This window comes from Pyrgilauda ruficollis, unplaced genomic scaffold (genome assembly GCF_017590135.1).
Source record: "Pyrgilauda ruficollis isolate IOZ18807 unplaced genomic scaffold, ASM1759013v1 scaffold55, whole genome shotgun sequence".
In the NCBI taxonomy this organism is placed as follows: Eukaryota; Metazoa; Chordata; class Aves; order Passeriformes; family Passeridae; genus Pyrgilauda; species Pyrgilauda ruficollis.
Window position 1 is genome coordinate 7,029,868 of NW_024527155.1, and position 27,241 is coordinate 7,057,108.

Genomic DNA, 27,241 nt, shown 5'->3' on the forward strand with positions numbered 1-27,241 from the left:
AAAATTCAAGCTTGAGATAATAAACATATAACTGTATGGCGCAGTGCAGCAATTCAGTGCTATACTGTGCTGGGTTTAAAAACTGGGCAGTATATTTGTCAAACTGAAACTGCCAAATAAAGGCAATTTAATGTTTAGTTTTTGTTTTCCAACTGATTTTTCATAATGTATTATATTTAATCTTCCTTAGGAACATCATAGTATTAAAAGTGCATGTTAACTTAATTACAAAAAACTTTCAAATAGTGGGGGATTTTATCATGAGCAAAAAATGTTCTTTCTGTACCAGTGTGACTGATAATAGCATGCAGATTTGACTACATTTAGTTACACACAGAAGCAAAGAGCTTTCAGGACAGAATTTGTAGCATTTATTTAGGTGAAAAAAGAGGGCAAAAAAATTCAAATCTTTGTGAGAAAATAAGAGTGCTGACATCTTTATTCTACATTAAGATAAACATTAACTGGCTGCCAGTCTCTCCATGCAGTGAGGTCTTAATATATTTAAATAGTCAGCTGACAGAGACATGACACAAACACAGCTGTCTGCCCTCAGAGACCAAGAAGATGTAAAGAAGAGTTGCAGGTTGCAGCTGCAACTGCAATATTTCAATAATCAAATGTAAAGACATGCAAAAGTGATGTAAGTTGTTAATTCTTGTGCTTGTATGATGTCTGTCAGTGCATTATTGTTATGATTCTCCCTACAGAGTGCTCTCTGCCTATAGGGAAAATAGCCACACTGTCCTTTGTTTTTGAAACTGCATGGAAACTGCCTCCATCAATCCATCAAAAATTTTCCACCCTTACCTTTGTTTCGTTCTTCCAATACCTTAATTTCTTTAGAAATGGAAAGAGGTTTTCAAATGTGAGATTAAGATATAAGTCATGATTTTCAAATCTGTTCCATCACAATTCAGACGTCTTTGAGATTCAGAACTTTGGCAAAGTGACTGCAGTGGCTGTTTATGTTTGTTTGGGGTTTTTTTTTGTTTGTTTTTTAAATCCAAGTCAACCAAAATGCATGAAAGAAAAAGCATCAGAATATATCAAGCAAAGAGTAAACACACGTTTGTGCTTGATTTTATTATCTTAGCAGATATGTTATATTAGCATCAGTTGGAGACTTATCTGTTCTAAAATGCACACACATTAAAGAACAAGTTAAACATGGATTGCCACTGACGTCCTGTTCCCAGCTCTTAATATTTGTGTAAATACAGGTTCTATTTTACTTCCTTACCAGTAGAGGTGAAAGCTTGTACTTAATGAATTCCTGGTTCACACAATGTATTTGCTTTTCATGCTGTATCTGGTAACAAAATCTATCAGATTATTAAATTAACAGAGCTGTGATGTAAAAAGAAGCAAATAATTTTATTTTTTCCAAGTCCGGTTTGAACATTAATTACAAACTACAGATTTAGCTCAGTTGTGTGGCAATTATGAGTACAGCAATTAAGAAGACTTAGGATATTTTAAATAACTTATGGAACTGAGTTCTAACTAAGCTAGAACCATTTGATCCACTGCTTGAATGCTTTCATGAGTAATGCTTTCCATTCTTTTTCTGGTTAATATGGAGTCAAAGTGCATGCTGCACAGAAGAAGAGCTGATGTATAATTCAGGATACTCCCTGAATTTTCCTTGGAAAAGGAATACTGATTAGTTGGTAAAGCCTAAAGGCCAAAAAAAAAAGAGAAAAAACCCTGACCCGTGCTTTCACCAATTTTTGTCCATCAGATAAATGTTCTCCATCTTAATGTAACTCAGAAGAAAAATATAGATTTGGAATTATAAAAGTAAAATTGGTTTTAACATTTTCTATTTGGAAAAAAAAAGCACTCTAAGTCTGGATTTAGTTCAGCATAAAGTCTGATCTGTCTCCAGACTTTATATGAGGTCATCATGCATCTTTTTTCTCTCTATTAGAAGTGAATGAAAATGAGAGAATCAGTCTTCCTCTGCAGATTCCTTCATCACTCAGAAATAAGTTCAGCCTGAAGAGAATCTGCACAGAATTTTGTTCATGATCACAGTGTTTGAGAGAAATTTTAGTTAATAAGTCAAAGGAGACAGACATGAATAGAGGTGACAGTCCTCCTGTGGTTTCTTTCCACAATGCTATTATTCTGTTCTCTCCTGTCAGCACTGTAGCTAAAATGACCAGAATTCAGGATTCTTATAGAACAAAGTGTGCAGCCCAGACAGCTCCAGAGATCAGAATGCAAACCAGTTTGAGTCCAGCATCAACAACACAGGATTCAGAAGTAGGAGAAGAGTGTGGGAGCTGAGGGCAAGCAGAGTTTGTCTTCCCAATGTTCCTGTGCAGGAAGGGGAACACAGTATCACAGTAGCAGGCTTTGCTTTGTTTTGTGTGGGGCTTTTTTCCCCCCAAAATGGTTTTACTCCAGAAACACTTGAAATATTTTGTCCCTGTCCTCAGGGCAGCGGATACGCTTGAGGGAACTGTGGGAGTGGCAGCTTTGTCAGCCTCTGGTGTTGGCAGGACATAAAGAGTGAACTGCACCAACCCAGGTCCTCACAGCTACAGTATCTGAGATATTCATCACAGGGAGTGCCAGAGGCATGAAGCCAACACGAGGAGGTCTCAGGCCATTGTCCCCAACAAATTATAATTGAAAGTTAAGTACTAATCAATGAAGTCTTTACCACTTTTAGAGGCATGATTTTAAGTTATTTTCTACTTTTTTTTTTCTAACAGGTGAATGGGAAAAACTTGACTCTACAGTCATTTAAGTTCAAAAGTATTTTGGAACAGTGTAAGAGTGCTACTTTTGGAACAGTGAAAGAATGCTGTTAGCTATTTCTTAGTTTGTGTTCACTTTCATCTACACACACTGTTTAAGCCAGAAATTACATACTCCCTATCACCTATGGTCACTGTGTGTCTGCATATTGCAACCAAGCATAATTTACAATGTTAAATGGAATTTTACATTTAAATATCTGTAGGCAGCTACCCGAGGACAGCAGAGATGGTTCCAACTGAATGGCAGCCTTAACAGGCTATTTGGTAGCAATTTTTTCTGGTTGTGTGTGAGGTATCTCATCTACTTGAAAGGTACAAAGAAAAGAAGTTTTCTTGATTCTGGTGACCAAAAGGAAAGCAGATAGTGTGGATTTCTACTAAAACAAATAAGGTGGATTATTTAGTGTATGGTAGCAAAATCACCCTGGGCTTCTTTTAGGTACTGTTGGGGGAAGGAGCTGAAGTGTACAAAATGCATGAAGAAAAGCAGCTGGAAAGGCACACAGCATTAAATACCAGAAGGTTCTAAAGCTGGGACATAGGATGAGGGATAAGCTGGTCATGATTTTTTTTATGAATACTTCTCAGCCAAAAAAAATTTTATTTACCACAATTGGAACATTCTCAGAATATGTATCTGTTTTACTGTCAGTTTCTTTGGAAAGCATCTTGGCAAAAGAGACAACCAGCTGGCCGTGTGGTGCCTGCCAGCTCCTCACACAACTAGACAGGAGCCCCTGGTGGGTGCCATAAGCTTAGCCCGGGGAAGCTGCACTCAATGTGATCCTCTGCTCCCTGGCTACATTACCTGAAAGACAAGGATGAGAAACGGGAAGAAAAAATGGGAGTTTGTTTTCTTCTACTTAGCATGTTAATGCCAGTTAGGCTGTGCTTTTAGTTTATTTTTAAAAAGTGGAATGGCAATGGAATTACCTTGTATAAGGTAAGCAGCACTAACAGAAAATAGTGTTACCTTGAGACAGTCTATACCAAAAAAAAAACCCTGGCTTGTCAGACTTTCCTACTGAAATTTTGCAGCCTATTGGATTGTAGATGGAAACTGAGGTTGCCCTGGCAAGTCATAGTGAATGTCTCAGTCTAAAGGATAAAAGATAACCCAGATGATTTCAAGAGCCTTATTTTATGTAATTCTGATACAGCATTTATGAGACAATAAATGTTATATTCATCATACATAAATGATTCAATCATTAATATTTTAAAACAATTACTTGAAGGCCGGGCTTATAAAATAGTTTGAAAGTTAAAGTAAAGATTATTTTAATAGTGTCATATTAAAATGGTTTATCTTAAAATCATTCAAAATTTGAATGAGACAGGAAATCAAATTTCAGAGCTCAAAGACAAAACCCACCAGCTCAGCTGTTGTGTCAGATTGCTATATCTGTAAAGCCTGTATCTTTGCATTCCACTAAGAGCAATGGAAACTTACAGGCACAAGCTTCCGAAGCTGGAAATGACTTATACACCCACAGGGACTAGGGGTAATCAAATGCTATGTTTTGGTCTGACTCTTTATAAAGATATGTAGCTATTTACCCAAGAAATATGCAAGGCTGCTAAAATAATATACAGTGAGTATATTGCAGGAAGTGGAATGTTTTCTTAGCAATCTGCATAAAAGCATCAAAATATTCTGTAATTGATATACCTAAAAATTCCTAGAGTAATTAAACTGTAGATAAGATAGTTATAACACTTTAAAGAATATACTTTCTCAATTTGCATAATATCTGGCTTACATAAATTCCTTTGACATTTCAAAAATCTTTGAGAAGTGTACATGATGCTGGAAACGAAACTGTATTTCAATTCTGAGAAATTGTTACTGGATACTAAATATGGCCACGACAATCTCTGCTCTCCTGTACAACAGCAGTTTCTGACAAATGATGTTGTTCTAAACCAATTATAACTATTAAATGGAAAAAAAACCCACATTAATTACAGGCATCATTATCTCACTACAGCTGGGCTTGCAGTTCTTCACAAAGCTCTTCCATGTAAAATAATTATCATATTACGTACTGTGGATTCAGTCACTTCTCATAGTCCCCAAGCAAATACTTTTTTTCTTGGTCTGGAGTCCTGACTTCAATGCAGTTGTAGATGGATGCTTTTGATTAACTGTGTTCACATCATCATTGGATGTCTCCTTAAATTAAAAAGTTGCTGAATCATAAGTATTTAGACTAAGTGACTGAAATTTCTTCCAGGAAAGCTGAAGGTAATATCTTTATCCTGTCTTCTCAGAGAGAATGAGTTCAGCTAAGAATGTTGCTGCAAATACGGGGAACTGAAAACAACAATATTTTGAGTAAATATTTTTAATAACTTTTGTCAGTATGTGCATTTCTTGAGAATTTCTTGAGCTTCATTTAGTAAAGATATAAAGATATTTATATTCAGTAAACATAAATGCTACAGAGAAAAGCTCATTGATGTCAGCTGTTTTAATTTATTACCGCTTGACAGAAAGATTATGAACATATATTACAAAAAAATCCCATTTGACAGCAGTGATGAATTTTTTCTGTCTCTTCCATCAGAGAAAGGTAAGTTTCTGTCTGACATTATCAGTTATCAAGTTTGAGTTACTAGGGAGCACTGCAGTCCCTTATCTTCATAAAGAAGATGCTTCTTAGAAGTCGGAAAAATGAAATTCTGTTTTGGATTTCATTAATAAGAACTTAGAGGTGATTTGCCAGAATTAATGTAATATGTACAGTTGTGAAATCTTAATTATATATTTATCATACTATCAGTCTTGATAGAGGCTGTTTTGAGGACTTACTATTTTTTCACTTTGATCATGATTTTTAGAAGTGACAAGTGATTTTGTTCATTTACTTCAGGGATTTTATAAGGCAGATGCAGAAAATCTTAAGCAGAAATTTTAAATTTAGGGTTGCAGTTCTGTTATCCACAGCCATATACTTCATCCACATTCTGTTGCTGGGGAGAGGATAGGGTAGTAGTGAGGGGGGGAAAAAACAACTGTGAAAACCAAAAAGGCTGACCTTCATGTCAATTAAAATTTAATGTTCTCATTTTAATTGCAACCACGTTGAGCTATGGCTGAAATTAGGTTAAGTCACTGTCTTTCCTGGGCTTCTTCCCACCACTCAGAAGAGGTAACTCAGAATTGCCTTTCCCCTTCCCTCCCCTGGCCTGACCTTCCCTTGCCTTCCCTTCTCTGACCATTAAAGCACTGCCCCTGGATGCTGGAAGCACAGGGAAGCGCCAGGGCGCGCACAGTGTTGGCAGCTGTGAGCATGGCTTGTGATCTGGTTGTTGTGATGTTGGTGGGGATGACAGGGCAGGCGCCTCTTGTGCAGGCAGATTGCCAAGGAAAAGGCCCCATCTATTCCCACTTTCTTCACGGGCTCACCTCAGTATTGCATAGGTGAAAACAGGAAAGGCTGAAGAAATTCATATGGAGAGATAACCCATGCATTTTATATTATATAAGGAAAGTTTTCTTATATTGAGACTGTTTTCCACAAGCAATTATTTTGCTAATGAAAAAATGACAGGATTAAGCAAGTTCTTGTTTTACTGTCAAATTAGTGGTGGCAGTGATGTTTTGAACATATCCAGTGCATTGAACATTTCAACTCTAATGTGAAGAGATTCAGGTGTAACAGAAGTGGAATTGACCTGTGATGTTGGCGGGAGGGTGGAAATTAATTTGTGAAAGTTCCAAAGTACCACAGTGCAATAGTGGTACATTACTCTGCCCCGTTTTGGAACAGAGATTGTCCTCTGCCCTTGGCAGTGCTAAGGTGATGAGCAAGGGCTTACTTAGCTCCCTTGCATAGTCAGGAAATCAGCTGTGCCATGGACAGACCTCTTTACCCAGGCAAAGTTTATCAGCTTGCTTAAAAAGTCACACAAGGGCAAGATGAACACAATCAACCCGGAGAGTAAATGGAAGTTAATGAAAAAAGAGCTAATACAAAAATCTGAGATCTGTATCTCTGTTCATTCATGTCTTACCATCTTTTATTCACACAGTCTTTTCAGTGGTTCCAAAACTCCTGCACTTCATTCTTCTACTTTGTGTGCTGGTCCAATATTATTCCTTTTCTTATCATCTAGTGATCATAATTTGTGTATTATTTGTCTTTTTGCTTTTGGTTATAATACCAAATTTGTTCAGTGAAGGCAGGTAAAAGTGTTTGAGCTGCTACAAATAGAAGCCATTATAAAAACCTTGTAAGAATGATAATGAACTGGAGGAGGTTTGCATTTTCTTTTTTCTTCTTTTTCTAAGTAGCTTTTAGGTGTGTTGAACTTGATAAAGAGGAGATCCTGTTTGGCGGGTACTCTGCTGTTACAATTTCTGCAGGCTGTGGGAATGAGGGAGGGCATTGCAATTCTATATATAAAGCATCCAAGCTTGAAGAGGGCAGCCTAGAAAGTGGCAGCATTAGCACTGCCCTCTTGGAACGGAGGGGAGCGCTGAGAACACTGCCCAGGCAGGGCGTGCATCATGCTCCCAACACTGGTACTGCTCATCTTCTGCAGTTTCCTGCACTCTGCCGGTAAGTCCAAGGTGCCTGGGCTCCTCTTGGTCCATGGCTTGAAGAAAAATTGTAGAATGGCATCACTTGAGGTTCAGGTTTTGTTCTCATTTCCCACAAACAGCAGAATTCAGTTTACACATTTTCTTCTCTTTTGCTTCATCTTAAAACACAACAGGTTATTTAATAAATACATGGCTGAAATAAAATAATTAATTCTTCACTATTTTAGAAAGTTGATGACTGTTTTGTTGGATTCTTCCCTAAAACTCATTCCCTAGTTACAGGGAATATTTTTAATGGACTTCTGTTGTATTTCCCAGTTGCCAAGTGCATTCATCTTTCAGATGTTCATGATCTGGTGTCCTAGTGATGTCATTGCAGATATATATTGTATATCTTCTGTGTAGAGTGATAATCAAAATAATTTTTCTTTGTTATGTGAACTGCAAAAAGCATTAAGTATGAGCTATGTGATGACATTTCTTTTTTGAAGAATGATGTGATAGAAAGAATCCTGTGCTGGAAAACAAGCAAATGGTTCTAGTCTAAAAATTTTACATGATTCTCAACGTATTCCTCCATATATTATTCAATACAATCCTTCAGTCTTTCTAAGAAGTCTGTCTTACTTTTTTGATCCAACCCACCTGTATACCAGATGAATGTGTAATTTCTGAAAGAAGATTTCATAGGTAAGTTCATTGGCTCTGTAGCTACTCAACTGCCTTACTCATTATTCCTCCTGTCCTTTTATCAGTGGATTTTTTGAGGATAAGTCTTTTTTGCCATGGTTTGGCACAGCTTCAGATTTTTTTTTTTATCTCTTCTATGTATTCTCTTTAATAACCAATTATTACAGTTAGAATTTCAAGAAAATATTTCAAGCTGCTAAAAAGCATACTTCACTTGCTTTAGGTGAAACAAAGTTAAATTTATTTCTTCTGTGTTGTGTTTACAACATTTAATGAATCATGTAGTTCAAATTGCATGGGGACATTTATTGCTCTTAAATCACCGACTTAAACTGTAGCATGAAAATAATTAAAATATAAGCAACTCAATCCTTTAGTAGACTCTCAGAGCCAATTTCTAACCTCAGCTGTATTGTTATAAATCAGGTGTAACTTCATTCACTGTATCAGCACCATTGCAACCAATATCAAGTCAAGTACCTGAACGTGGGTCCTAACCCCAAGTTTTGCTGCCTGCAAGAGCAAAATCTTCATCTGCATGACTTCCTCTTTTAGATAATAGATGTATTGATATAAATACTTGCAATCAAATGGAAAATTGCTGTAGAGACTTACACAGACACAAGCTTTATATGTAAACTTGGCAATCCCAAATCAGAATTTTTTCTACAAAGGACTAAGTTGAATTTAAAGATAAAAACCCTAGAAGCAGGATCTGGAAAATTCTTACAGAGCAGTTTTCTTCTTTGGGATGTGTCAATATTTCAGGTCCTTGGAATGCCTCACAAGATTGGAGACTGTGAAAACAGATTTCATTCTGTCAAGGAAACATTTGAAATCAGGCAATTTTTGGATGTTGATTTGTACATTCTTAAATTGAGCAACATGCAGGGTGCTCATTATTTTGATTCTAGATCCAAGTGCTGTATCCTTAGAATGAGTCAGACCAAAGCTAGGATTTAATTCTCTTCTTCATGGATCTGCATCCAAATTCTGTACCTTGAGTCTGTCTCTAGGTAGAAATGTAAATATTGATTGTAAGGACATATATTTGATTATTTGATGTGAAATCTGATGGAAAGTGATAACAAGAAAATCAGTAAACATGCTTGAGTAAAAAAAAATCTGAAGAAGCTTGAAACCTGATGGAAACTGTTAATTCTAGCCTTTTCTTAATAAGAGGTGCTGATTCATTGGTTAAATCAAGGCTTCACCCCTTTAGCTATTTCAATAATCAAAACTGCATGGATCCTTTTGAGATGCTTGTGTACAGTTGTACTTTTTCTTATGAAGTATGTAACTACATACTTTTGATTTATGCTGTTCACATATCTATGTTTGCAAGAAACAAAGGGAGGTAAAAATTTCATACTGAAGAGAAATCATCATGTGCAACTGATAACTCATGTTACAGCTACAGCTTTACCAGTACCCTCAGTGTTAAGTTTAATTTTAGGCTTTTATCATTTGTTTTAAAGCTCTTGTCCTTTCCAGAACATCTGACATTTCAACATTTCTGTTTGTCTCCAATTAGAAGAGAAAAACTGAACTCTTTACAAAACAGAGATTTTAAATTATTTCTGCAAGTTGGAAGTACAAAGATTTCATTTCAATGTTTTGTTTTAATTTGTTTATCTGATGTGAAATACTTTGACTGAAGCCATTACAACATAAAATTGTATTTTCCCATAGGGATGTTTAATAGTAACCAGAGTATAGGAACACAATTACTTATTTCTTCATAGTAAATCATGTTCCCTGGTTTGTACTGCTGCCATGAACTAGACAGGCTGACCACACAGTCACTGCACTTCAATAGATATCGTTCTCAAGGAAGTTGGCCAGCTGGAGAAGAGTGGGAATTGGAAGTAAAACCTTCCTTTATCCAAGAAAAGCGAAACTCTGGTTAAAGTTCTACTGAGGTAATTCAAAATAAGTATTTCTGTTGAGATAATTCAAAATAATTATTTAATGTTATTTCTCAAAGGAAAACAGAATACTTGCAGTAATAGTAAAATGTCAGAAGAGAAGATTTCAGTACTTTAGAAATTTCATTTGACATTAGGACAGACTTTTAAATGAAAAAATCTTAAATGATTGCAAAATACAACTTCTGCATAGCCATAGTACTTGCTACTTTAGAGTTAAGTGTGAGAAAAAGAATGTACATACTGAGAATAATTACAGTACTGTAATTAGTATAATAGTTTGATCTGACAGGATACTGATTGGCAGATAGTCAGCAAATGGCTCTGTATTTGTTTTATTAGCTAGTCTTTGGGCAAAAAGTTAAAGTGGATTTCATATCCATAGTTATTTTCAATCTAACCCTTCTACACCTCCATAAAATCCAGGATGATTATTATGCTCAAATTTAATCTAAAAACCAAACCTAAATTTTGTTTGCTGTGCTTAGATGCTTGAGTTTTAAAAGCTACCAAATGAGCTTTGTATACTGATTTGTCTGTTCTAATCGAAAATATTTGTCCATTAGACATTTTGCTTTACTTCAAGTCATGTAAACATGACTTGAAGTAATGTTTTAGGCATATTTTCAGTTCCTGAAAATCTAGTATCCTTTGAAGGCAGCTGTTACACACTTCTAAATCCCATTCATGTAGTGTTTGAAGTTTAGGATTAAGCTGTAACGATTGGAAAACTGTAAAGCCAACAATAACAGATTATTGAACAAATGGAGGTAGCAAAATCCAGGCATTCAAAAAAGGCAGCAGGAACTCTGGGCATGAAGAGTGTTAGCTGGAAAGCCACAAACTGACCGTTCCTTTTTGTGGTGTACTTACTGTGATGCACAGATCATTAGGAACTTGGAAGGAGCATGCTGGATTTTGGAAATACCTACTGAGTTGCAGGCCAGCCCTGGAGGTTTTCTAAAACACTGGCAAAATCTCAAACAATTATTGGGCAGTGCTGACCAGTTCTAGACAGCAAGGCAGTGTGAGTAGGATTAAAATGATTTTGTGATGAGTGTGTCAGACAGCTTGGGAGTGGCTGAGATAAATGCCATTTTATGCTATTAGAACAATTATGATGGGAGCACTTCTGTCACTGAATTTGCATCCTTGATTTATTTCCCTTATGCCTAAATATTCATTGTATACAATTCTACCAGTGTATTATTTTAGCTCTTAGAAACTTACATTAGTTTATTCAAATAACATCTTCTTTCTGCAAGTACTGTTTCATAGAAGAATTGAGGTATAGACTGATGTGAATCTTGGAGATGTCTGGATCTGAGATCCAAAGCAAAAGGATGTGCTGAAACACTCAGTTCCAGAATTCCCTCTTGTGCTTTAACCTAGCCTGACATAAAAGGCAGAGCCTCACCTGTTTTCCTGCAGCCCTTGAGGGAGCACATGGCAAATACTACCTCACCTTCAGCAGCACAGCATCGAATTGGCTGAGAGTTTGCTACAGCTGGTGAGCTCCCTGGAGGCTTCCACTCACTGCAGCATCCAAGGAAGCAACAGCACCCTGCAGAGCTGTAGTGTATATATAGATATTTATGTGGATTTGGCCTGGCTTATTTGATGAAAAAACCTTCTGCCACAACATTTTCTATGTTGCAAAAGATCCTAAACATGTAGTAGAGAATTACATGGGTTCTACAAGATACTTGCTCCTGCTATCTAAGAAATAGCAGACATGAGAAATTTAAAAATGAGTAGCACATTATTTGAAGCACCTCAGGTCTTTATTCCTGCATCTTGTTTTTACCATCCAGCTGTTGACTCTGAGAGCTCACTCCAGCAGTGCTGGAGGAAACGCTGGGTGAAAGCCTTTGGGTATGTGTGAGAACGTGGAGCAGTTCTGCTCATGCAGCAGGTCTGTGTTTGACATGGAAAAGGAACCACACTGCACTCAGCATTTGCTCAACACTCCTGGGCTTCTCCTAACCAAACCAGGCTTTGTGGAGAGGTGCGTGGAAGGGAGCAGGTGACAGCTTGCATCATTCTGCCTTAATGTGAACAGAAAAGCAGAAACTATGCCTGGGATTTCCTGCTCTTCCGCTCCACATCCCACGGCTCTTGTGAAGAGCGCACAGGACAATACTTTCCCCATATTTTCACACTTTTGGCTATTCCTTCCATTACTTCTACCCAGATGGTGAAACAAGAACTCAAAATCATGAGGAAAGATTTATCCAACTTCTTTAACAGGAACATGGGATTTGAGTATGAAGTATAGGAGCTCTCATATTACATAGGATTTCTGGCAAATTTTGGAAACATTTGTCTGATGCAGAAGAATTTTCTATTATCTAATTATGTAATTGGAATTATGTGATTTTCCATTATAATTGTCATTATTATTTGCGTAACAGAGCACAATTCCTATGTGCTGACCCTGCTTTAACCTGTAGCATGGTTAAAAGTAAATAAATATACAAATATTCAACTGCTTTTGCTCAGAGGATAACTTCATTGTGTTGTCTTTTTCCTTTCACAGCTTTTGAAGGAAATTATTGGTCCCCCATTCTTCTCCAAAAACAGAAAGAATCTCTGCAAAGAAGTAAGTGTCTGACCTGGTTTTTAATGTTTGCAGTCAAGTGTGAGTGACAACTCTATTCAGTATCAAGTCCATATTGCAGAAGGCACTGTACAAACCACATAATAAAAATAAGTCTTTGCCTCAAGGACCATATGTTTTGAAGCATTAAAATTTAAAAATTCTGAAAGAAGACTTCGCATGTAAAAATATTGTAAAATGCGTTGTCTCACTGTGGTAAGTTTTAAACTAAATGGAAAGTGCTTTAGTGTGCCATGCTGAGGTTTTGATGCCTAAGGATAGAAACTGTGAGCAGTTTAATAGCCTTCCATATTTAGAAATATGCTATTGGGGTAATTTGTGTGATATGTTTGATTTTCATTCCTACGTATTACTGCCTAATACTATCTAAAAATTTGGGATAAGGATTCTTTTGATATTGCAAAATCCAGGAAACTAAATAAAGCTCATTCTCCATATAGATTAGGTCTGTGAATGATTTTAAAGATTTCAGGTTAAAACAAACTTATATGCAAATGGGCAATCAGAGTGTGGAATACTTCTTTCTCACCTTTATAGCCAGCAGCCAGAGAGGGGTCAGAGCAGGACAGATCTCTGCTGCAGTGTTCAGTTGTGCCAGCTGCTGCCACTCTTCTGGTAATTTACCAGCAGTTTTCCCTTAACTCCAAAGAATGGCTTGTGTGCATCCATCCAAATCTGTATGCAAAATTAACTCCAGCCACCTACTTACTGTAAATTTGTGCTAGTCCTTCTGAGTCTGAGAAATACAAATAGTGAGGTACTGCTATCTTACTTGTGTAAAACAATGTGCAATGCCAAAACAAACCAAAAAAAAAGCATAGCTTTAAAATATATAAAATATTAGATATCAGAAGTATGGTTGGAAAGGCAGGTATCCTTAAAACGTTAACTCAAAATTTAATGGTAAATGTTGACTGCAGTTATTGTGGAATTTTCTGCTACAAAGAAATTTTGGTTCTGTTCAAAATGATGGTGGATAAGGACTTGCAAGACAGAGCACAAGGGAGGGGTAAGCAGAAAAATCTCAATAGCCTCACATAATTCCCTAAACTGAAAATAACTGGAGACTGAGAGAATGTCTCTGGAAGTATATATGCCTGATCTGATGGTAGTCTTCCCTTGGGCAGGCTATTAATGGTCACTGCTGGAAATAAAATGCAGAGCTACAGCAGCCTTTAGGCAGAACCAACACATTTTTTCACATGTCCTTTTTGAAGAAATGTGAGGCACTGACTTCTAAATTTGAAGTTAATTCAATAGTCATCTAGTTTTCCATGTCCATGGCAAGAAGGAATGAATGTCATGATGCTAACATGATATATGTTACGGGGTATGATGTTACTCTGCTACAGGAATACAGAAGCCTATGGCCCTTCTGAAAGCATAAGATTTTCACAAGACCCTTTCTAAAATAAGTAAAAATATCAGTCCTAATATTCTGATTTTTTTTTCTATCTTATTCTGTTTACAGACAATCTTCCTAGTAATTCATAATTTTAATGTTTTACACTAAAATATTGTGCTTTACTTCTGCATACCATTCGAAAGCAATCCTCTGTACTCCAAAGCTTTTTGCATGTCAGTGGTTGAATGAAATTCTTTATCCAGTTTGGGGAAAATGGGAGGTGTAGAACAAAAATAATTATATAAAATAAAAGTGTACTGGAATAATAATTTCTTTAGGTAGAAGAAACAGAGTGCCTTGAATTAGAATTCTTATTCAGTATAAGCATGGAAAAGCTACATGAAGTTCATCCTTAAAGTAAAAAATAGTTGAAAGACTTTTAATCTGACAAAAAATTCTCAAATATTCAGGAACTCATTGCTGTCTGCTGTCTGCTCTTACAACAAGAGAAATAGTAGAGCATGGATATAGACTAATTAAAAGAAAATCCCTAGATATTATTTAGTAAAAGCTGAACTCAAAAGACAAACACATTATCTGGATTTAAACTTCCTTGAGTTATTGACATTCCCATTTGTTGTTTTTCTTTGATAAGATTTAAATAAAAACAAATACAGTGACCGTGCTCCTGTATTTATTGAAAGGGGCACCTCTTGCACTCTGACCATTGTGCAGCCCTTGGCAATCATTCCTTGGCACACTCTGGGGTTTGGTGGTCAGTGTCATTCAGGCACAGTATATTAAACTAGCTGGACTTGGGCATGAAGGATCAATGATAACACTCAGCCAATTCCTATTTTCTAGTCAGACCTTCAGGACAGAACAGAAGTGTGGAGGAGGAGTACTTTTTGCCAACAGGTAACCGCTCATTGGGAAGCAGTATTTTCTGCATGACCTGGATAAAACCAGTAGCATTCTGCAATTACTTGCTCTCTCCTTTACAGTTAAAAGAGATGTTTTGGCTTTAAAACAATAAATGTAAATTGCATGTAGACTTTGATAAACTTATCTGATACTTTGTAACTCTAAGATATATGCTAAGATATCTGAGCTTCGTATGATACCATAAGCAAAAATAATTAAAAAATGAAAGCAACAATCTAAGTGTGGAAATACAAAACTGAGGACATGATTTTAGGTACTTCAATAAAATTATCAGCTTCAGAGGGACTGTTCAAATGGTGTAAGTAGATGCAGAACTATTTAACAGCAAGTGCTGGGGTTGTATCTCTTCTTTTTGGTCTCATTTCCACATCTGAAAATCTGTCTATTCAGATGAACATTCCAGACTTCTTAAAAGTCTGAATATTCTTTACTTCTTAAAAATTAAAACTTTTTAAAATAATCCATATATTTGTAAAAATGGCTGGAACTTTGTCACATGAATACACAGCTGAGAGAGTGTGGAATTACAAGTTGGGCTTTGAAGACTGTCTTTGGCTATCTGGTGATTGACTGTGCAGTTAATCATGATACAGTAATGCCATAGCTTGGTAAATGCTGTGCCTGTGATCTTACAGCTCTGTCCGGTAGCAAACTGCCACCTTTGCAAACTTAGTCAGATTTCTTCTTATTTCAGTAAAATCTTTTTATTACCCATAGGAGTTGAAAGGGCTATTACCAAGCTAGGAAGTTAGGGAATTCTCCTCTGCTTAAAGTAAATGAGAATATTGCTCTCACTCCTAATATTGTTTCACTTCCTGATTTGAGATAAAATTTTGATATTACAAAAGAAAAAAAAACCAAACAGAGAGCTAGAATGTTGTTTACAGAATTTATCTGAGCAGAAGCTTAATAGCTTGTCCTAGTATTTATATTTGAAATGCTAATCAGAATGAGCAAATATGCTAAATTCTTGTTTCTTTTCTCTTTTATAGTTTTGAGCAAGGATTCCTGTTCTACCTGGGGAGGAGGGCATTTTTCAACCTTTGATAAATACCAGTATGACTTCACTGGGACTTGTAACTACATCTTTGCAACTGTTTGTGATGAGACCAGCCCAGACTTCAACATTCAGTTCCGTCGTGGGCTGGACAAAAAAATTGCAAGGATCATTATTGAGCTTGGACCTTCTGTTGTCATTGTTGAGAAAGGCAGCATTTCTGTCAGGAGTGTTGGGTAAGATTCTGCCATGACTGGGGCATGAAGTGTTTAGAGAAGGCAGGGAGTTAGATATAACAGGTGCAGGGAGTCATATAGCAGGTGCACTGACAACTGGTTTGTGTCAGAAATGAATTAACATATTACTAAAGGTAACACACCTAACTGGACTCTACTCCCATTGCTCCCCATTGAGCACTCACACTCCACAACATTCTCTTTATGGGTTTCTCTGATCTTGTCAGTTTGCAGTCATAATTCTTATATTAAAACACCACAGACTCTCCTTGGGATAATCAATGTTAGTTTCACTACACCAACTTCATGGTTCTGGAAACATATTAACGCATATAACTCTGCTCTCATGAAACCAAACTGACTGAAGATGCCGAGTCCTGCAGATATTGTCAGTAGTAGAATCACTATGCATTTTTTGTGATCCTGCTATGAAACTGATCATGTGGATTTTCAATCAACAGAAACTTTCATGTGTTTTGAAATGTCACAGTTAAAAAGGAAAAAAATTCTGTTTCATGTTGCTGCAAGTACTCAGACTGGGTGTATATCATATCCAAAATAAATAACTAATACCTGCATAATCTTGCTACAAGGTTGGTTTCTCACCTTATTTCAGTGTCGTTCAGTTGCCTTACACCAGCAATGGAGTCCAAATAGCGCCTTATGGACGCAACATCCGCCTGGTAGCCAAGCTGATGGAGATGGAACTGGTGGTCATGTGGAACAATGATGACTACCTCATGGTTAGTAAAATGTTCTCATAGAGCAGAGAAGAAAATTCTCAATGATTTACTGGAATGGCAAGGACTCTCTGAATTTAATGGATGCTTTTGCATGTATTTAATATTTTGATATTTAATCTTTTCCTGTTTTATCCATTTCTCTTGAAATAAACAGCTTTGCATATTACTTTCACTTGCAGCATTGGTAGTTAGCTAAAGCCATGAGTGCTGAGATTTGTGGATCACATATTTTAATCTTTCCTTAGGGTGTTCCAGCAGCTGCAATCTTTTTCTTAAGATATGTTTTTTTAAGTTGTGTAGAACTTAATACTGTATGCCATAGTTTAGTCTTTGTTATTGGGCTTCCCTGGGACTTCTTTTTGTTTCAGATATTGAGTTCTTCTAGCAGTTTATTTTTTCTTCCCTATTTCGGAATCTTTTCAGGTTTTCCCTTCAAAATCCCTAATACATTTTCTCAGTGTGACCTGTGATGATATTGCCACAAAAGACACTGAATTCTAAGTTGTTTGATAAAACAAGGAGATGTAATAAATTGTCTGGGAGATTTATCAACATTATTATCACATATATAAGAGAAAATGCTACTCTGATGGGTAAATCTGACTATACAAAGAATATTATTTTATTTCTCTGATCTAAGATTTTCATAATAATTCATTGTAGCCAGTAGTAGTATTGCCATTTTAGTTTCCAGAATTAATAGAGAACTGAGTAACCTTCTTCTGAAAATAGATTTTCTTACTGTAACGTTAAATTTCTTAAGAAACCTGAAATTCATACTCTGTCAACAAAGATATTAGTAAGGCTTCAGCATTATTTTCTTTTTTCCTGGCTCCTTAGAATGTTATCCCCCCTCAATTCGCTGTGTCTTCAAGTCTTACCCTTTTTATTAAATACTAATTTTTTTAAAAAAATCATTATTTGCCTATTGGGAAAAGACTTCACTGCTTAAAAAATTCTTCTTCCAAAACACTCACTGAAATTAATGAGAAGAATCACTTTTAATTGGGTGCTTGAACTGAATGTGTTTGAGGAAGTTATTGCTGTATAAATAATTTTACTTAGGGTGATCCTTTAAAATTTTTTATTGTATTTTATTTTAGGTTTTGGCTGAAAAAAAATACATGGGGAAAACATGTGGAATGTGTGGGAACTATGATGGTTATGAATTGAATGAATTTGTCCGTGAAGGTAAGAGACAAGGGCATTTCAGAAAGGAGGAGAACGAGTTAAAGTGAATCAAGGTGAAAATTGAATACTGTGATAGCATTGCTGTGTTTCAGAATTGAGTAAAGCAGTCCCATGGGGCACCAACATACCTCATATGCTTATGCTACACTCTGTTATCTGCCATGAGCATAATATAATGGGTTCCTCACACAAGTGATAAAGACTCTTATCTTTTAGAAACAGGTGGTAAGGATCACACTCTCCTGACTTCCACAAGTGGCAGTGGTTATCATTGGGAAAATTAACTAGTAGGACATTTAACAGTCAAAGAGTAAAATCTGAGTTTTGCTACATCACAACAACAAGTCAACAAATCAATGCAGTCTTTTTCCTGACAAATTATAACCCTTTATTTTCCAGGTAAATTGCTGGATACATATAAATTTGCTGCATTACAAAAAATGGATGATCCATCAGAAATCTGCCTGTCCGAGGAGATACCAATTTCTGCTGTTCCTCACAAAAAATATGTAAGAAAGATCTTGGCTTCTCTGCAGCATGATTCTTAGCAGGGGGCAAAACAGATAGAAATCAACTACAGAGAGGCAGAGGTTTCATAGAAATTACTTCCATGAAAACGCGTACAGTCAACATCTGTATAGCATGATATGAGAAAGAAAAGGAGTTCTTTGCATAAAAAACACATTTGAAAATAAGGCTAGAGGCGATTTTAAGGGTAGATTTAAATCACTCATAAAAATCAGCCTGCATTTAGCTCAGAACTTTCTGGAATTCCAGGCAGATCATCACAGGAAGTTCACAGAAACTAGTGAAGCTTTAAGAATTTTTTATCTCATACCTGGAGACGTGACACTATAAGCTGTACAGATTTGAAGGTATTCACAATGCCTACGACATATTGCCAGACAGCAGCACTGATAACAGGGACAACCACCATAAACTGCTACCACTTACAGTACTAAATGAAAAGAAAATCAGTGTGCCTGAGAACCTTGGAGACTTTATACTGCAGAAGGCACCATGATAGGCAACACAAACTTACAGGGAACAGAAATGCACCAAGTGTGTGCTCAAAGAAGAATGAATTTTGTCATCTTCATATCTGGGATGTTTTTCATGGAACATGTTGTCTTATGTTTGCCATGAGACAACACATTTCCTGTGTGTAATGTTCTCAGCCATTTTTAGAGGGGCTGGTGGCACAGAAAGTGACTTAATTTTCAACATAATGAGAAGTGGAATTATTTCAATATATCAAGTTCTTTCTATTGTGCAAGGAATTTATATTCCCTTCTACCTATGAATTTCTCATGCATTTTAAGTCAAATATCCATTATAAAACTCTAGGGGGAAAAGCAAACAAACCAACAAGGAAATCATAATTAACAGTGTTGTTCCACTGTAGTTTTCATATGAAGGAAACACCACCGGGAACAATATTATTTTTCTTTTTATTCAGGCCATGATCTGCTCTCAGCTACTTAATTTGGTGTCACCAGCCTGCAGTGTGCCCAAGGATAGGTTTGTCATTCGTTGCCAGCTTGATATGCAGGACTGCAGTGAGCCAGGACAAAACAACTGCACTTGCTCTACACTGTCAGAGTATTCCAGGCAATGTGCCATGTCCCACCAAATAGTGTTCAACTGGAGAACTGAAAACTTCTGCTGTAAGTTTAAATGGTTTATTTATGAGAGACTGTGCTTAACTTTTCTGTGCCTTAAATAGAGAAGTAATGATGATAACTGGAGTATTTTAAAAAGTCTCTACTGTCTTTAATCAAACAAATTATTTTCTGCAGAGAGCAGTGTTCTTTGATAAAACTGTAAGGAGAGCAGGGAAACTTCAAAGAAGAAAGAAGCTCAAAACAGAGCTTCTATGTCTAGATCAGTGCAATAAAACAGATAAACATCCACCAAGTGAAAACTGTTAAACTTCTCAAACTTCCTACAGGAGGCTGCTTGCTCTAAGAACAGTTATCTTATTACTGTACTTGGAAAATTAGCCATTGAAGAGAGAGCACTTTTAAATAGCCCCTGAATTCTTGGAACCTTTTTGCTAATAATTGCCATAGCTCCCTTTATTCAAAGATGATTTTCAGTAGTCCGTTTTCAGATATTCAACCTTCTTATTTATAATGACTGATTGGAAGTAAAACCTTGAAGTACTACAGAAAATCTGATTTTTGGTACTTCATTAGGCTGCAGTATGGCCTGTTTGCCATTCTCCAAGCTTCTGAAAAAGTGTTTCCAGTTTTTTGGGCAACAAAAATGAAAGAAAGCCAGAGTAAATATACGATGGTAACAAATACTGAAATGATTAAATGAATATTGAGGCAGGATAAATGAATGTTGGTATCAGAAATCAGAAGGTCTTTTCCTTGCTAGGTATTAGATTAAATATTCTGTTTTTAAAAATCTTAACACTCCCACTGTTTGTTGCAGCTGTGGGAAAATGTTCTGCAAACCAAATCTATGAGGAATGTGGTTCTCCGTGTATTAAAACCTGTTCCAACCCAGAGTACAGCTGTTCCAGTCACTGTACCTATGGCTGCTTTTGTCCAGAAGGTATCATTTCATCATATTCTTAATGGATCACACAAATGTTTTTTGCACATATCCAGTCAAGTGGAATGGACTGCTTAATAATGAACTAGCTGTGCATTTCAAGGCATTGTGCTGCTAGAACTGCTCTTTCTCAGGTAACATAATGTAACTGGAGTCTTGAGTAATTGTGGTCCTTCTAGATGATTGGTCACTCTTCACAAGAACTGAGCTATGAATACATTTTCCTCACTATACCATGGTTTTTGATGGGATAAAGATATGCCATCTGCTTAAAGTTCTTTACTTAAATATACATTGATCAGGCACTGGCAAGAGGTAGCATACCTCAGAGGATTTCTGCAATATTATGGGAATTTTGTAAATCCCTTTAAAAATAATTCAAGATTAACTCATTACAGAAATTGTGATTATTACTATCATTTGTATTTTAAAATAGGACAATTGACTGCGCTTTCATATGACAAAGTAGTCAAAAGCTGTTGTCATTTGTGAATATTCAGTTTCGTTTTAATTAGGAGAAAATTTCCTGCATGTTACATCTCTGAGTATGGGCACTGGCAGTGCAAGAATAGCATTCTCAGGCTAATTTCAGAAAGCACTCAAGCTATAATAACTGTAGTGCCAAGTGAGGATGGGGAAAAATGTTTTATCTTTTTTGGCAGGAACGATTCTTGATGATATCTCGAAGAATCGGACATGTGTTCACATTAGCCAGTGTCCATGTACACTGAATGGGAAAACATATGCTCCTGGTGAGACAATGAAAGCAGCTTGTAGGACCTGGTGAGTAGCAACAGGAACTTTCTTGAGAGAATAAAAAGTACCTTTACCAGACAATTGGAAAATTTTGCCTAACCTTTCAAAGGGCAGCACCTTTCATGTTTCAGGAAAGTTTACTGACAATCCATACAAGAGTTCAGCAACTTTGAATTAAGATGAGCAGCTTCAACTGATACATGTAGACAAAGAAAATCAAAGCATAGAAAACATAAGGAGAAAAGTGATAAAAACAACCTATTTCATTGCTAGGAAGTAGCCGAGCTTTTAGAGCATGAAGAAAAGAATGACCTTGCACAGAATTTCTTGTTTTCCGCAGTAAATGTGTGATGGGTCAGTGGAACTGCAAAGACTTGCCCTGCCCTGGAAGGTGTTCACTGGAAGGAGGCTCCTTTGTTACCACATTTGATTCGAGGCCATATCGATTCCATGGGGTTTGCACTTATGTTCTTATGAAGGTAATTTCAACAGAATATCAAATGGATATATTTTACTCAGTCTTTGGTTTCCTATTGGAACACAAACTGAGGACTTCATAAGATACACATTTATTCTACAAATCATTGTTACACTGACATAGGCTTCTCTTTTTACTTCTCTTTTCCGTTTCCCTCTAGAGTTCCAGCCTGCCACACAATGGAACCCTAATGGCTGTTTATGAAAAGACTGGTTATTCTCATTCTGAGACCTCACTTAGTGCTATAATTTACCAATCTACAAAGGTAGGTATTCCCTCCACAGGTTCCATCCAGCATTTTATCACTAGATTAGCAAAATATGTGCTCAAAGTCATTGCTGGTAGCTTGAACTTAAAAACTATGGACAATAAATACTGAAGACATGTTTCTGCTCATGTATACACAGTAAAGATCTCAGCTGCTACATCAACTCAGGAAGGTATTTTCAAAGGGAAAGCTAAAGGCAGCATGTTATAGTGTGAGAAAATGCTTGAATTAATTTTTTCTTTTACAGAGATCATCGACAGTATAGTTGCTTAACTTAACATATGAATAGCATCTGTAAAGATAGTTACTTCTGCTTCCATGTCCTCTTCTTATAGGACAAAATTGTGATTTCTCAGAATGATCTCCTTACTGATGATGATGAACTCAAGCGGCTGCCTTACAGATCAGGTAAAAAAAAAGGGGGAATATAAGTTATATCCAAATTAAATGTCTGTTTTTACACAGCCCAGCATCTTTCACAATCCTTCAATTGCTAATACCAGGGGTTTTAGAGGAAGGTTAAAGTCTCTCCTGCTGCATCTGTTCCTCTGTGGAGAGTTGTGTGTGGGAGAAGAGGTGTAGACAGAGTGCTAGAACATTTATATATGTGTTAAAATCGTTACCTTGCAGTATCATCAACATCTCTATTTTTAAACGTGCTTGTTCCTTCAGGAGACATCACCGTTTTCAGACAGTCCTCCATGTACGTTCAGATGCATACAAACTTTGGGCTGGAACTTGCAGTTCAAACATCACCTGTGTTCCAGGCCTATGTGAAAGTTGGATCACAATTCAAAGGCAGAACACTAGGTAAGTAAACAAGTCCCCTTGCAAAGGAGAAAATGTAGAGAGTATAATTTTGATAACGTACTATTAATCTTTTAGGAAATCAATTTTCTTCTTCAGATTCAAAGGGAAAAAAACACACTGGAAACTGAATTGATTTTTCGCTAATAACTTTAAAATGAATCAAAGAAGCTAGAGGTGTCACATTTTTCATGCATAACACAATGCTGTTCTGTATTTTATGTGTGCTTTTTTCAATATATGCTATACTGCACAATGAAGGAGCAACAAATAAGTCTCTGTGGTCTCTGCATCTTGGAGCACAAAGTTCTTTGAACGTAGTGCACGACCACTGTAAACACAATGAGCCTAAGAATCTAAAAGCTTTTGAGCTGGTAATCACCAGATGGAGGTGTTTATTGCACAGCAACATTAGCCACATAAGCATATTTTGCATTCTGATTATGGGGAATTACAGAGAGGCTTTGGCTTTTAAAAAAGCCTAAATGCATATTCTTTGTCATTATGCATTTAATATACATAAGAAAACATGCAACTTCAAAAGTGTTTCATGGCCTTTTTCTTTTACACTATTTAAAACTACTTTTTTCTAAAAAAAAGACAAAATCTTCTCTATGATTTTGTCATTGGTTAGAAGCTGACACTCTTAACTTGAGGAGGCAGAGGCTCAGTGACTGAATGTGTACATTATCAAGGTTCTTTGGATACTTGACCTGAGTAGTCATTGACACTATGTAGAGCTTTTGAATCAATTGTCTCACTGTTACAGAATGAAACATAGGCCATTGTGCACACATTCTTTAATTTCCGCTGTCCCTTGCATTTCTGATGTTGTCAGGTTTGTGTGGCAATTACAATGGAGACACTACAGATGACTTCATGACTAGCATGGATATCACTGAAGGGACAGCCTCCCTGTTTGTAGATTCCTGGAGGGCAGGAAATTGCCATCCTGCCTTAGAGAGAGAGACTGACCCTTGCGCTTTGAGCCAGCTGAACAGTAAGTAGATGATGCTGTGGTAACGGATCTCTCTGCCTGGCTTTGTCTGACACTTCCATAAGCCCATACCAGGGAAATGGGAGAGCTGCACAGAAACAGACTGAGAGGACTGAACATCACAAATTCCGTCATCAAGAAGCCATTTCTGCTTTCTAGAATACATATTGAGTGAAAGCTCATCAGATTCTGTTCTAGAGATCTGGATTGAGATGATGAATGAGAGTGGTTTGATCTGTCTAGTGAAACTGCAGTGTCTGCGAGTGTCTCACGTTTGCTCAGCAGTACTGAGACTGAAATCCAGGTTTTGTCTTCCCAAATCTCGATTGCTATTGGTCTTTTTAAAAAATGGTGAAAAAGAAAAAAAAAAAGCTCTACTGAGCTGCTTGTAAAAGAATAGTGTCTGAAAGCTAACAAGCTGGGAATTGTTCTATTGTTTAGCACATCATTGCCGAAAGTTCATGTTAAACTCGAAATTTTTTGAAAATTTCCTTCTCCATTTTTCCCCCTAACTTTCCCTTTTTAATGTTTATTGTTTACTTTTATTAGAAATATCTGCTGAGACTCATTGCTCCATTCTGACCAAGAAGGGTACAGTGTTTGAGAAATGCCATGCTGTGGTGAACCCTATTCCTTTCTACAAGGTATGAAGTTGTTATGATGGATTTTGTACAGAGGACGTCCAAATATAAACCAGATTGGACTCATGTGTGGTGTCCCACGCATTGAATCAGCAATGCAGAGAAGCTTAGGAACAGGTGTGGTTTTGAAAATCATGTCTCCACCATACTGAAAGTCTGGTCACAGGCACCAGTCCATCCTTGTGAATCAGATAATATTTTTGCTCATGCTGCAGTTGTCCGTGACAACAACTTTAACTGTACAAAGTGTTGATTTCACCATGTGCATAATTGAGTTTCGTATACTTGCCAATCTACACAAAACAATTTGAATATTAAAAATGAGAAGCAGCAAATAAACAAAGGCATTTTTTAGGGTACTAAGTATATTTTATTTACATCAGCAATGCAATTACTCAGTTATTTTCCATCAGTTTTAGTTATGCAGCAATATGTATCTTGTGTGACTTAGTTCTGTAATTCAGCATAGAATCATATTGTTTGGGAAAGATTTTTGAGATCGAGTCCAACCATAAATACAACAATGCCAAGTCTACCACTACACCATGTCCCTAAATGTCACTTCCACACATCTTTCAAATACCTTCAGGGTTTAGCACTTCCAAATTACTGGTCCCCAGTAACAAAGTACTCTCTGTGTATTGGGTTTCAGAGATGTGTCTACCAAGCCTGTAATTATGAAGAGACCTTTCCTTATATTTGTTCTGCTCTGGGATCATATGCACGAGCATGCAGCTCCATGGGTTTAATCCTTGAGAACTGGAGGAGCAGTATGGACAATTGCAGTGAGTACCTGAACCAACTCTTAGTGGTCTGCCATCAGATGAGTAATGAGGAAATAGTGATCAGAAAGAAGAGCTGCAGTTGTGTAACAAATATCCAACTGTTGGATACCCTTCTAGTGTCTGTCTCAACAGGGCTGTTATTTCAAGACTATATGAAAAAGATTATTCATATGCTTTAAGGTGAGCATGTGGATGCTTCCAGGACTTGATGATTAAGGTACAGAATAGCCAGAAAAATAAAGCTATCCTGTAAAATAAGAAAGAACTAGGGTAAGCTGACTACAGATTTTATCTTATTTTTTTGCAACTCAGACATAGGCACGGATTTCACTGTTACTGAAAAATACATTGATATTTCTGCTGAGATTCCCTTTGCATTATTAAAATCCAAGATTCACAAAAAAAGCTGTAAGGTATTTTACCTGCATGAAACTTCTGAACAGCTGCATAGTTTGCTGTTAAGTCTTGGTCTGCAACATGTTTTGCTAGAGCTCCACATCCACAGGAAGAGAAGCAACAGGAAGCATTAAGCATTGAAACAGTTGACACAAAATAAGCAGCACATAGTAAGCAAAAGGACATTATCTTTCACAAGGAAGATGATCAGTAAATGAAGTTTAACATACACTCTTGTCTTGTTTTATAGCCATTACTTGCACTGGCAATCAAACATTCAGCTACAACACTCAGGCATGTGACAGGACATGTTTGTCACTCTCCAACCGAGCCCTGGAATGCCATCCAACTGATATTCCTATTGAAGGCTGCCAGTGTCCTAAAGGAATGTACCTGAACCACAAGAACGAGTGTGTTCGTAAATCTCATTGTCCCTGCTACTTAGAGGACAGAAAGTACATCCTGCCTGACCAGTCAACAATGACTGGTGGGATCACCTGGTAAGTGTGTCAAGTTTAAAGGTGAACAAACTGAAAATGGAGGTGAGGGGTCTTCATGTCTCTGTCAAGGGTCAACTGCAGTAAGCAGACAAGCACCACACAGCTACTTACTCACTCCAGCAGGGTGTGGAGGAGAAGCAGAAGGACAACAGCAAAAAACCTTATGGGTAGATATATAGACAGTTTACTAAATTTCTTTATTAATAATAAGCAAAAAGCCTATTTAATAAGCAAAGCAGCATGAACAATCAAAGCTAAGTAAGGAATTGATTCAGAACTTCCCATCAGCAGGCAGCCATTCAGACATTTCCAGGAAAGCATGAATTTGCCATGCATAATGGTTTGTTGGGAAGACGAGTGCTGTAACTCAGAACAGCCCTCCTCCTTCCTTCTTTACCTGAGCTTTTATTGCTGAACTTGATGTGGTGTAGTATGGAATCTTGCTTTGGTCAGTGGGGTCAGCTGTCTTGGCTGTGTCCCCTTCCAGCTTTCACTTAGAATGAAAATACTTTGCTTCTCAGCCTCTTCCCTGGCAGGGCAACTTGAGGAGCAAGAGTGCTGGGACACTGTTCAGCACCAGCTAAAACAACATTGTGTTATCAACAATGTTTTGGTCACAAATCCAAAACATAGCACCACTGAGCTTCTACAAAGAAAATTAATTCCATTCCAGCCCAAATCAGTACAGTCTCCTTTATTTTTAATAGCATAAATGTATTTTTCAAGACTTTTTTTGCCCTTTTCTAAACTACAAATATTCCCACCTGAACAGAAAACATTTTACTTACCTTCAGCTTGGAAATTTTACAGAGAAAAATAAAAAATACTAGCTGAGATCTGGTTATTCATATTAGGAGATTTTCTCAACAGCTCATAGTGACAATTGCCTACTGGTGATAATAGGCATTCGTTTTCCAAACTGATGTTACTGTATAATACAAAAAGTGAAGAGACATGTTGACTCATATTCCACTTCAAATGATGGGAAGGAGGTAGTAACATGAGTGAAACGTTTTAATAAAACAAT

The 27,241-nt window shown here is 36.8% G+C and overlaps 1 protein-coding gene across 1 annotated transcript in view; it reads left to right on the top strand.

Annotated features, from left to right (window-relative positions):
* Window positions 1-7,290: 7,290 nt before the first annotated feature.
* The window catches only part of MUC6 (mucin 6, oligomeric mucus/gel-forming), a 38,715-nt gene continuing 18,764 nt past the window's right edge, over window positions 7,291-27,241 (top strand). Inside the window, exons 1-17 of the mRNA XM_041481118.1 lie at window positions 7,291-7,342; window positions 12,484-12,546; window positions 15,847-16,087; window positions 16,704-16,830; window positions 17,934-18,021; window positions 18,421-18,530; window positions 19,481-19,688; window positions 20,464-20,586; window positions 21,249-21,369; window positions 21,683-21,821; window positions 21,981-22,085; window positions 22,424-22,496; window positions 22,761-22,898; window positions 23,734-23,895; window positions 24,442-24,536; window positions 25,186-25,318; window positions 25,965-26,214. Coding sequence (XP_041337052.1) covers window positions 7,291-7,342; window positions 12,484-12,546; window positions 15,847-16,087; window positions 16,704-16,830; window positions 17,934-18,021; window positions 18,421-18,530; window positions 19,481-19,688; window positions 20,464-20,586; window positions 21,249-21,369; window positions 21,683-21,821; window positions 21,981-22,085; window positions 22,424-22,496; window positions 22,761-22,898; window positions 23,734-23,895; window positions 24,442-24,536; window positions 25,186-25,318; window positions 25,965-26,214 — 2,228 coding nt within the window. The remainder of the gene's footprint in view (window positions 7,343-12,483; window positions 12,547-15,846; window positions 16,088-16,703; window positions 16,831-17,933; window positions 18,022-18,420; window positions 18,531-19,480; window positions 19,689-20,463; window positions 20,587-21,248; window positions 21,370-21,682; window positions 21,822-21,980; window positions 22,086-22,423; window positions 22,497-22,760; window positions 22,899-23,733; window positions 23,896-24,441; window positions 24,537-25,185; window positions 25,319-25,964; window positions 26,215-27,241) is intronic.